The 11,214-nt window shown below is 46.1% G+C and overlaps 1 protein-coding gene and 1 non-coding gene across 4 annotated transcripts; both read left to right on the top strand.

Annotated features, from left to right (window-relative positions):
* Positions 1-1,374: 1,374 nt before the first annotated feature.
* Positions 1,375-1,560, top strand: LOC113908400. Its single transcript, XR_003515473.1, has one exon. It is a non-coding gene; the product is annotated as a U2 spliceosomal RNA (small nuclear RNA).
* Positions 1,561-2,375: 815 nt separating this feature from the next.
* ATP5MC1 (ATP synthase membrane subunit c locus 1) lies at positions 2,376-5,205 on the top strand. 3 transcript variants are annotated; one of them, XM_027625848.2, is made up of 5 exons: positions 2,376-2,396; positions 3,045-3,092; positions 3,884-3,961; positions 4,459-4,637; positions 4,984-5,205. In XM_027625848.2, the coding sequence occupies exons 1-5, from the start codon at positions 2,391-2,393 to the stop codon at positions 5,096-5,098; spliced, it is 426 nt and encodes a 141-aa protein (XP_027481649.1). In that variant the 5' UTR covers positions 2,376-2,390; the 3' UTR covers positions 5,099-5,205. The 3 variants fall into 3 exon arrangements, with proteins under 3 accessions (XP_027481649.1, XP_027481652.1, XP_027481650.1); XM_027625851.2 differs by having other exon boundaries at positions 2,395-2,488; XM_027625849.1 differs by lacking the exon at positions 2,376-2,396 and adding an exon at positions 2,451-2,558 and having other exon boundaries at positions 4,984-5,201.
* The last annotated feature ends 6,009 nt before the right edge of the window (positions 5,206-11,214 follow it).

Below are 11,214 nucleotides of genomic sequence, written 5' to 3'. Positions count from 1 at the left end.
CAGATTTGAGGTTTCCCAACTACCTTTGACTTCACACCCACTCCTGGTTTACTAGTACTTTTTATTTCAATAATTAAAGACCACCTCCACATACACTATCTCATTTATTCCTTATAACAATCCTGTTGTAAAAGGAATATCTCCCTTTTATAGATGAAGACTGAGTCTTGAAGAGATTAAGAACCTTGCCCAAATCACATACTAGTAAGTGGTAGTGCCAGGATTTGAAACCTGCTAGTTTGACTCCAAAATTCACATTGAACAGCCTGAATTCCAGTAGGTCACAGGATAAACTTGACAACTTCGAGTGTATGCTAGGAGGAGAGCCATATGACAAATCTGTATGTGAAAAAAAATTAATACATGTAGACAAAGAGATAATCCACATGAAAATATAACTTTTTTTTTTAAGATTTTATTTATTTATTTGACAGAGAGATAGAGAGAGCACAAGCAGGGACAGAAGCAGGCAAATGAAGAAGCAGACTTCCCGCTAAGCTGGGAGTCGGTTGTGGGGCTCGATCCCAGGACCCTGGGATCATAACCTGAGCCCAGGGCAGACACTTAACCGACTGAGCCACCCAGGCGTCCCGAAAATATAACTTTTCTTAGAGTAGGAATAGAAAGAGAACATTCACCAACCACCGACCTATGCCTCACATTTATTTTATTTCATATTTTTATAAGGCAAGTAGTATTAACACTGTTTTACATGTTCCTCAGTTTTAGGAGGCCCAAGAACCTCCATAGCCATTAGGTTAAGAGCTTCTGCTTTGGACCCACACACACTTGGGTTCAAATACTGACTTTACCTCTTAACCAAATGTCAAACTGGAGAAAGACGTTCTGTGAAATGAGGTAATCTGTAAAATGGGGATAATAATACCTACTTAAAGGGTTGTTCTAAGATTAAATCATATAAGAGTTGAAGGAACTTAATACAGTGCTTGCCATATGATGAGGCCTCAACCAATGGTAGCTTATAACACTAAATCCAAGAGAGATTTGGTAATCTCAGAGATATGCATATCCAGTTACATGGCAGAGCCAAGATAGGAACTCAAGTCTGTGTTATCTCAAAACTCCACACTCCTTCCATTATACCAGGCTGGCAAGCTATCTTACATCTCCATCTTAAAATATTTTTTCTAAGAGTCCAGAGGTCTAACCTTCCAGATTAGTATAATTTTTAATCTTTTCTACTATTTTAGACCCATAAAAATATAAATCAACCTTACTACACTACCCAGAATTAACTATTAATATTCTATTTTCTTCCAATCCACATTGCTTTCTGGAAAGGTTTCCTAACGCATACTTTCACCAGCAATAGTATAGGATAGTGTCTGGCTAATACTAATAAAAAATATTCTGATCACTTTTAGGCCTTTTAGCTAAGATCAAGTGTAGTATCTGTTTAGTTTAACATCTGATATGTCCTCTATCCGAGGACAATATATTAAATGGATTTTTGGAACTAGGAGATAGAATAGGACCTTGCTCCATCCACTTCACGCATAGACCTGGTATTGCAATACTTCCAGGAACAGTGCACCCCCTCAGTGGAATAGAGGTTGCCCAAAAGGGGGGGAAATGGAAAGGAAAAAAAAAAAAAGAACTCTGCTCTTTTGATAAATGCCAAATGATACAATTAAATTTCTATTCTTTGATCAGCGAAGTTAAATATTATTTCCTTTAATTTCTATTTCTTCTTTAGCGGACTGCCTGTTCCTATCCTTTGCTCGTTATTCTACAGAAGTATTAAGTGTTTTATCCTTAGAATTTGTTTTCTACAATTCAAAAAAAACAAAAATCTGGCTGGTAGTCCAGGGCTGCTGAACTCCGGTTAAGGCCCACAAAGCCGCGCTCGCCCACTGGTTAACTTTTAAGGCTAGCGAGCGGCCTTTATTCGCCAAGGCGGAAGGAAGGCTTTCACGAATCACGAGGGCGCGAATTGCTGCAAAGGCGTTGGCTCTCCCGGCCTCGGGTGGAACGTCTCGCGGGATCTCAGCCGTCCTTGGGGGGGGGGGGGGGGCCTTCGACTCGACTACAAATCCCGACATACAACGCACCTGAAGGCCCAAGCGCCCGAATGAAGGCGCAGGTCCAGGGTCATGTGTCTGTCTGCGTAAGGCGTACGGTCGTCTCTCCTACGCCTTTTTCTGCGGCTTCCACCTTGGCCGCCATTTTGTGCGGGAGGTTCTGGAACCTCTGAGCCCCGCCGACTCTATGGTTGAGCATTTCAGGGATCGACCAATCGGAAGCCAGATCTCCGAGGAAAACCCCGCCTTCACCCGCATGGAGGCGGGAACTGCCACGAAGCTCCTGTGGAGAGAGAGGAAGAAGCTGCGGAAAGCCAATAAGAAAGGAGGACTTGAGGACGTTAGCCAATGAGGGTGCGAGGGGATTGCGGCCAATGAGAGTGGGGTGATCCCGGGACACGTGGGTGGGGGAGCGGAGCGCTGAGACCTAGAGCTAAAGCCGGGAGGTGAGTCAGTCACCTTGAGCGGGGCAAGCGCTGTGGTCCGAGTAGGGGCAGCGGGGCAGTGGGAGTGCAGGTGACTCGGGGCCGGAAGCCAGCAATGGGCAGGGGTGTAGGCTGGGCTGTGTGGAGGGGCGTTTGTCCTCCGGGCCGGGAGAAGCGATGGGTGCCTATATCCTTAACAATTAATGTTAATTACCAACGGTAATGAACGATTAACTGTCCCCACGGAGGCGGGCCGGGGACAGCTGTGTAAAATGGTTAGGACTCTGGCCGGCACTGACCCAGTATCTACCTCCAAAAGTCTTCCCTGGAGACCATACTCTTCAGCAACATTTCCTTCCTAGGGTTTTGGCCTCCTTCCTCTACTGAAGATCTCCGTGACCTTCCTTTGCAGACCCTTTTCGCGCTGTGCCTCTGACCTCTAATGCCCTCCTCAGCTGGGGCACGGTGCAAGGAAGAACGTGGTCCAGGGAGGGCGGGCGGGGTGAAGGGGACGACCGAAGGTCGCCACTATAAGCAAACGACTAGGCTGTGAGTGAATCTTTTTTTTCCTCTGCAGACTGAGAAAATGCAGACCACCGGGGCACTACTCATTTCTCCGGCTCTGGTAAGCTGCGGCTCCGGGGTGATCCGTAGTGCCAGATGTGGGAGCTGTCAATGTTTAATGAATGAACTCAGAGGAGCTTGGCATCCAGATGCTGTTGGCTCTTTGGGGAGGCTGTAGTGATGCAGTTACCCCCTGTTTATTTAGACCTGTAAACCAAGCTTTCTTGGCTTGGAATGTGGTCAGAGTCGGGATAGGATCTTGTTACACGAGTCTGGCTTGGCCGTAGCCAGACAGCCCACTGAAGTAGTCATTCTCAAGCTTGGCTGGAACTCTCCAGGTGATTCCAATGTTCAGCCATGTTTGAGAATCACTGCATTATGTTGACATGTTTCAAGAAAGCCAGGTTACAGGGGGCTCTGCTTAGATGGTTGTTCGAGGAGCCTCACCAGGCTTACTGGCCCAGTCCATTCGGGGTGTGTACCAGTGAGTACATGCTAACAAAAGATTTACCTCTTCTGATTCTTTGGGTGATCTGGGTACAAACCCCTCCTGTACCCGGTTTGATGTTAGTGTGGGTTCTTCCATTCTGGGATACTGATAAGGGCTGTGCCCGTAGAAATGAACTTTGGTACGTGGGTTTAAATGGGAAAGTTGCCACTGCTAACTACGTCTGGGTCTTGGACGGCTGTCTCTTGTGCAGGCCTGTCTGGTAGAAACAGGAATGCATTAATTGACCTTGAAACACGTGGGCTTTTTTTGTTTATAATCTTGTCATTTTTGACAGAAGTTCAGCATCTAGGTTTTCCTGTCCCTTGCTTGATTTGGAGGAATGTATCTTTCTGATTTGACAGATTCGCTGTTGTACCAGGGATCTGATCAGGCCTGTGTCTGCCTCCCTCTTGAGTAGGCCAGAGATCCCAGCTAAACAGGTAAAGGAATGTGGGCCCTCCTATACATTTCCCCAGGGACACCTGGCTGGCTCAGTCCGTAGAGCATGCAACTCTTGATCACGGAGTTGTAAGCTTGAGCCCCACATCAGGTGTAGATTTATTACTTAAAAGTAAAAATCTTAAAAATTAATTAATTCATTTCCCCAGGGAGGGGTTCTTCAAATAGTGACCTGTAGGCCAGAGTGGGAGGACAGTTAGAGAATCTATTATGCTTTAATAGCTCTAAGTACCCCAAGGTGAACATTGTAGGTGAGAAGTCTGCAAAAGTGAGGTTTCCCTAACCCACAAAATTTCCCTGGCCCTGTCAGAAAATGGGCCCGAGGACTAATTCCCAGCCTTCTCTGCAATCTGAGCATTCTCTACCTGCCAGGCAATTTGCCAGTGGTTTGGGAGCCCAGGTGGGTTGGGTGAGGGGATGGGAGTCAGCCACCTGTCCTTATGCCTCACTACCTCCCCATCCCTACTTGCCTTTCCAGCCATCCTACAGCAGCTCCCCGCTCCAGGTGGCCCGGCGGGAGTTCCAGACCAGTGTCGTCTCCCGGGACATTGACACAGCAGCCAAGTTTATTGGCGCTGGGGCTGCCACGGTTGGTGTGGCTGGTTCAGGGGCTGGCATTGGAACAGTGTTTGGCAGCTTGATCATTGGCTATGCCAGGTAAGTTTGGGGGTGGCCTAGAGTATCTCCTACCATAAATTCCACCCCATTTGGGAGAAGCCTCAGCAGGAGGTCCCACTAGCTTGGGGTTGATTTCATCGACCTCTTGATTTCTCCCGTGATCCCTGAATCATTATTTAAGTGTGTTTTCAACCTGGCTCACTTAAACTTAACCATGTTGGTACTCTGCTTACCTGTCGAAATCCCCAGGATATACGTAGGTTAGGCCCTCTCCCAGTTTCAGCACCCCCTCATACCCCCCACTGACAACCTACCTGTGTCCTCCACCACCCATTTCCTCACCCCTTCCTTTCCCCCGGCTGGCATCAATCTCTGTCCCTGGCAGGAACCCGTCTCTCAAGCAGCAGCTCTTCTCCTATGCCATTCTGGGCTTTGCCCTGTCTGAGGCCATGGGGCTCTTCTGTTTGATGGTCGCCTTCCTCATCCTGTTCGCCATGTGAGGTTCCATGAGGGTCACCTACCCGTCCCTGCTGCTTCGACTTCAGGCCATGCCTGGTGCTGGAGTGTGCTAAGCTTTACCATTAAACACAACGTTTCTCTAAACCCATATGCCTGTGCCTCTGTCCTTTGCCCCTGCGGAGGGCCTTGGTGGAAAGGTGGGACAAGGCAAGTGGGAATGGGTCAGCCATGGTTTGGAACTCCTCGGGGCTGGGAAGTAGCACTGAGAACGTGGAGGGCTCCCTTTATTTCCCAGAGGGAGCATGGATTTGTCTAAGTAATGATAATTGGTGCTTTTTTCCCCTTCGAATTTAATATAATAATAATGTGCCATTCTTAAGGGGCTTATATTTCAACAACCTTATGAACTAGGAATACAATGGTTTATACCCATTTTGCAAATGAGGAGACCAAGGCTTAGGGCAGCAAAATAACTTGCCCACCATCACAGAGCTGGGAAGTGGAAGAATTGGGGATTCCACCTCAGGCCAGCCTAACCCGTTAACTGCTGTGATGGCCCCACAAGTAGGGTGGCACAGATAGGGAAACAGTCTCAAAGAAGTGATGTAGCCGGTTGGAAATGGAGGTGGGCTTCCCATCTGCCTGCATTTAGCCCCACTTGTAAGTTTCATTTTCATTCTTAGATGAAGGAATGAAAGGCACTTTTTTAGAGTGTCTAAATGTTCCTGAATAAAGCAGATGAGGTACAGTTCCTGCTCTTGGAGAATTTACAATCTTAGCCTTGCTAGGGATAAAAAGGGTGAGTGTTTTTTGGTTGAACCAACTAGTGAGCTGCGTAGAGAGCCTTGCACAACATCTTCCTTGTGGTCTCGGTCTGTGCCCAGCAGGCTTCCCCAACTTGGCTATCGTGCGACTGGTAACCCAGGGAAGAGAGTGCTAGGCAGATACATCCACAGCCGCTGCCTCTCTAAGCCCTAGCACCAGTAAACCATGACAAAATGAACACAGAGGTGCTGGTTAACACGATCTGTCTCAAATTGGATGGTTTCAAAAGGAGTAAAAGTGGGACCCATTTTGTGAAATCCTTATACCTTGTGAAACTAAGAATATTCCTATCCAGCTGAAGGGCAGCTAGCAAAGAGGGTTAAAACACCAAAAACTGTGAGTTAATAAGAATGGATTGAATTGACATGCAACATAAGGGCAGTCTGCAAGTATTTAGGTGCTAAGAATCCTCCTAGTAGTCTTGGGGAAGGCAAAGAAATCTAGGATCCTGCCCTTAAGGAGTTTGGGGCATTAAGGGAGCGGAAACCTTGAACAGTGTCACAAATTGAATATGTGGGTACAAAAACTATGTGCTGTAGGTGAGGAGAAGCAAGTCAGTGTGGTGATAGCCTCAGCTAACACTTGAGCACTTGTGGGTCAGACACAGTGCTAAGCATTTTCTGTGAATAGCTTCCAACATCCCTATGAAGTAAGTCATTTTATAGTCAAGGAAAAAGAGACTCAGAGAGGTGAGGCAACCTATGAAGGTCACACAGCTGATGAGTAAAGCTGGAATTCAAACTCCAGAACCTGTGTTCTTATCACTGCTGACTCACGTAAGCTTCACACAAGTTCACTGACGTGCCCGATAGCACACAGCAGGCCAACAATTCCAGTCCCCAAGTCCATCTAACATTCATTCAACAATCATGGTCTTGTACCACAGGACTTTTCAACCTTGGCACATCTGGAGCTAGATAGTCCATTGTGGTGGGTTGTCCTGTGCATTGTATGGTGTTAGGCAGCATCCCTGGGCAGCATCTATACTAGATGCCGGTAGCCACCTCCCCACCCCCAAGTTGTGACAACCAATTTCCAAACACCAGATGTCTCCTGGCTGGGGGAAAAAAAAAAATCACTTCCAGTTTAGAACTACTGGTCTACCATAATCTGCTGCTTGTCCTCTTTACCCTAAGTAATTCTCAAAGTTGTCCACAGTAAGGCAGTGGTAGAACCTGAAGCAGAGCCCAGGAACCTTAGGGCCAAAGAGAAAAGAATGGAACTTGGAACTGAGGTATCTCCAAGGGAGCAATGGATTAACAGTAAAGTTATGAAAACGGAATGTGGTACCCTTTGGGATGTCAGGCTGGCATCCTTGCTGGGTCACTCCCCTCTAATGGTAAATCAAGGAGCAGCCTCCAGGGAAGGTGATTCCCTTTATTTCCTGTGAAGCTCCAGGAGCCTAGTTTTTGCCAAGGGGCTGGGAAGAATTTCCCTTGATCATGAGCGCCAAACAGCCTTGGAATTGCTGGACTTAAAATCCAAATCAGCAAGGTTGGGAATGTGGTTGGGCCTAGGGAACCCTAGAGAGTAGGGGAGAATGCTGCCCCACCCCCAACAGGGCTAGGTAGTCCATTACCATTGAGATTCTTTAGGGTCTACAGTAGAGGGTAGAACCATCTTGCTAGTGCAAAATACTTATGACTGGATACAGAGTGTATTATTCTTGGGCGAGGATCCATTGTTTTCATTATATTCTCAGAGGTAGTGACCAAAAAGAATTTGGTAACCACTCCTTAGGAGTTCAGCATGGTAGCAAGGAGCACAGAGGGGAATGTAAACGCCATCCCTGCCACTTAACTACCTGGGTAATTCTCTCCCCTGAGACTCGAGTTTCTCATCTCTAAAATGGGGATAAAAACAAAAGTGGTTGGGACAACAAAATGCCATGATAGGTAAATATATGCAAATAATGATAATACATGTCGTATATGCACTGTGGTATTAATGAGATACATGCAACGTTAGAATGTATTCAGAGAGATGTAATAACACGTATGTTACTAAAATTTTTAAGGGAGTACCTGGCTGGCTCAGTTGGAAGAGCATGCAACTTGAATCTTGGGTTGTGAGTTTGAGCCCCACGTTGGGTGTGGAGATTAAAGAAATTCAATCTTTTTAAAAATTTTCTTTAATATAGCTATTATTACTTGCAATCAGAAGCCGCAAAACCCCAGTCCAAGTTCTGATTTTTCCCTTCAGTCCAGGAGTTATGACCTGGATGGGAACTCTTCATCTATCCCTGGCATTGAGCCCAGGACAAAAGGCTGGGCCTTGTAGGGGAAGGACTGCTCCTGAGGGACACAGAACTTTGGGGAAGGGGGAAAAAGATCTTCGTGATTTCTCTTTTTAGAGTTGAGGCACAGCAGTGACCTGAACTCTAGGACACTTGCTGGCCTCTGTCCTTGGGGGAGGACACTTGCCTAGTTGCCATGAGCAAGGTGCTACCAAACTTGGTTGCACTAAGAGATGGCTCAATGCAGGGCAGTCCAGTGCTGTGGAGGAGAGAGAGGCTTGGATCCAAATTCCTGTAGGAAGACTGCCTAGTTGTGTCATCCATCCCCAGAGGACATGGGAGAGGCTCCAGAAGGCACACTCTTGCCCTCTAGCCAAGCGGCCAGAAAAGCAGCCAGGTGTTGCCTTGAAAAAGTCAGTAAACACTGGACTAAGTAATGCCAGCTTATAACACTCCGCTGCTAGCCTCTCCTTGGCCCTTCCTCTTTCCGGCTTAGAGGCTTCCTGGAGCTCCCTTGGAAGGTGGTGAGCTGGTCCTTTCAGCAGCTGCCGTGCTCTACGGCCCTTCGGGCCTTGACTTGCAGATTCCTTGTGCAAGCCTGGCCCAGCCCTTTGGAAAGAAAAACAGGCATATCTGAGGAGGAGGAGGAGCTGAAATTCTAGAGATCCATGGCCAGGGGAAGGACAACTGGCTACCACGTCCTCATTTCCGCTCTGTTCACCATGTCTGCAGCACTCACTGAATGTCAGTTCCTAGAGATACAAGATTGGTGCTCCAGGTTTTCTGCCCTAGAGTATATCGCACGTAGTAGCTAGACAGATGAGTAACCAAACCAGTAAAATAAAAAGTAGTATGTGCTACAATAAAGGTATGAATTATTCGAGGATGGAGTAAATTAAATGACTAATTAATAGTAATAATAATACACCTGGAGGTGCTACGACTTGGCAGAGAAGGTAGTATTTCAGCCTGCCTTGAAGATGAGTAGGAATAATAAGAGTTAATAATTATTGAACATTTACTCTGACCAGGTATTGTACACATTCATTATCACATTATCTCTCTTTTTAAAAAAGATTCATTTATTTAGATCTCTCTTTAGAGAGAGCACGTGAGTTGGGGGGAGGGGCAGAGGGAAAGGGAGGAAGAATGCCGAAGAAGACTTCCTGCTGAGTGTGGAGCCCAACGTGGGGCTCGATCCAGGACCCCAAGAGCATGACCTGAGCCGAAATCAAGAGCTGGCCGCTTAACCGACAGCCACCCAGGCGCCCCACGTTAGCTCTTCTTTATAGCTACTTTTGTTTTACCAATATTACTGATGAGGAATAGAGGCTCAGAGTTTCGGTAATTAGGATTTCCCCTGGTAGAGTAGAGGGAAAGAGTATTCCAGGTAGAGAAAGAGCAAAGGCCTGGAGGAGAGACAGTACATGGGCAAGTGGGATGCCAATTATTTGGACAGTGCTTGCCACTCTACAAAGCACTTGTGGAATTGTCACACTTAATCCTCAGAAAAACCCTAAGAGGTAAGAATTAGCACCATTCTAGGGTGCCTGGGTGGCTCAGTTGGTTAAGCAACTGCCTTCGGCTCAGGTCATGATCCCGGAGTCCCGGGATCGAGTCCCACATCGGGCTCCCTGCTCAGCGGGGAGTCTGCTTCTCCCTCTGACCCTCTTCCCTCTCATGCTCTCTGTCTCTCATTCTCTCTCTCAAATAAATAAATAAATAAAATCTTTAAAAAAAAAAAAAAAGAATTAGCACCATTCTATGGATGCAGAAATAGGCTCAAAGAGGCTATTTGTAGAGTGGTCCAGATCAAAAGCTGGAAACTCTTCTGGATCCAAGGTAAGTGTTTTATGTCCACTGAAAACAATAGCCCAGTAGTAAGGGGAGGACCACACGGAGAATTCCTCTCCCCCATGGGCCATCTTTGGGCCTCTGCAGACTAGAGCCGTGGAGGAGCAATGGAACAGTGTTCTTTGTGTGAGGTTATCAGTGAATTGACTTTTGACCACCTTACTAAATAAATAATACCCAAACAAAATTCCAGAATCCTTTAAAAATGAATAAAACCTAGTCTGAATAGGCAATAGATGCACAGTACAATATTAAAAAGGTACACATACATACACACCCTTTGGCCCACCTTGTCAGCGATCAAACCATCCAGAGGCAACCACTATTACCAGTTTTTTGTGTATCCTTTCATAGATATTCTGGTGTCCTTATTATAGAGTAGTAGAACGCTATACCAACAAAACATGAAATCTATATAAAACATTGTGTTGATTCATTTTACTTCATGTTAAGCACCTCAACTGTACCAGGCCCTCTGCTGGATTCACAGACAGTACATGCTCAAGAGCCCCAACAGTGTGTGTGTGTGTCTGTGTGTCTGTGTGTTGTGGGATAGGGGTTGGGAGCAACAGGTAACGAAGGACTACATGAAGTAAAATTCAGTAAGTATGGGCGAGCTCCAGGCTGCGACAGTATCACACAGTGGTCAGAACTTTTTCTCTGGAGTCAAGACAGATTTGGCTTACAGCCCCAAATCTGTTGCTTGCTCTCAGTGTGACCCGGGTTAAGTGACATAACCTCTGTAAGCTTCTGTTTTTCCATCTGTCAGAATGGACTAATAATAGTACTTACTTCATAGTGTCATTGAAAGGAATAAATAAGACAAAGTATACAAAGTGGCACATATTAAGCACTCAATAAATGACAGCTAAAGAAACAAATTTTTAGCCTCAATAAGTGTTGGCTATTACCCATTCAAGTCCACGGTCCCTTATTGAAAAATTCAGGAAGCAGTGTAAACTGGACTTTTCTTCTAAAAACCAGTTTGGGCAGCAAAATATAACACAGAGTGAGGTTATTTGTTTGATGTGGTTTGAATATTCATAAATGTACCCAAATTAACATGAATATTCATACACTTTGCTGTCGAAATATCAATGTTGGGTTACTGGGAGCTGCCCCAGACCTTATTGGGAGTGTTACTCTCAATTCTGAAATGCATCTGGTCAAGAGTTTCCGGACAAGATTATGAGCCTGTGTTCTTGCTAGAAAGAAAAGAGAAAGCCTTTTTTAGAGGAGGCT

The sequence above is a fragment of the Zalophus californianus genome, chromosome 16 (genome assembly GCF_009762305.2).
Source record: "Zalophus californianus isolate mZalCal1 chromosome 16, mZalCal1.pri.v2, whole genome shotgun sequence".
NCBI classification, from domain to species: domain Eukaryota; kingdom Metazoa; phylum Chordata; class Mammalia; order Carnivora; family Otariidae; genus Zalophus; species Zalophus californianus.
The sequence above is the reverse complement of the archived record's forward strand: the minus strand, read 5'-3'. Positions and strand labels throughout refer to the sequence as shown.

What these genes read in the sequence shown, in the direction of transcription:
- ATP5MC1 (XM_027625848.2), top strand. An exon ending in CAGAGATCCCAGCTAAACAG is followed by an intron (nt 3,962 to 4,458) that starts GTAAAGGAATGT and finishes TTGCCTTTCCAG; the next exon opens with CCATCCTACAGCAGCTCCCC. An exon ending in TTGATCATTGGCTATGCCAG is followed by an intron (nt 4,638 to 4,983) that starts GTAAGTTTGGGG and finishes TGTCCCTGGCAG; the next exon opens with GAACCCGTCTCTCAAGCAGC.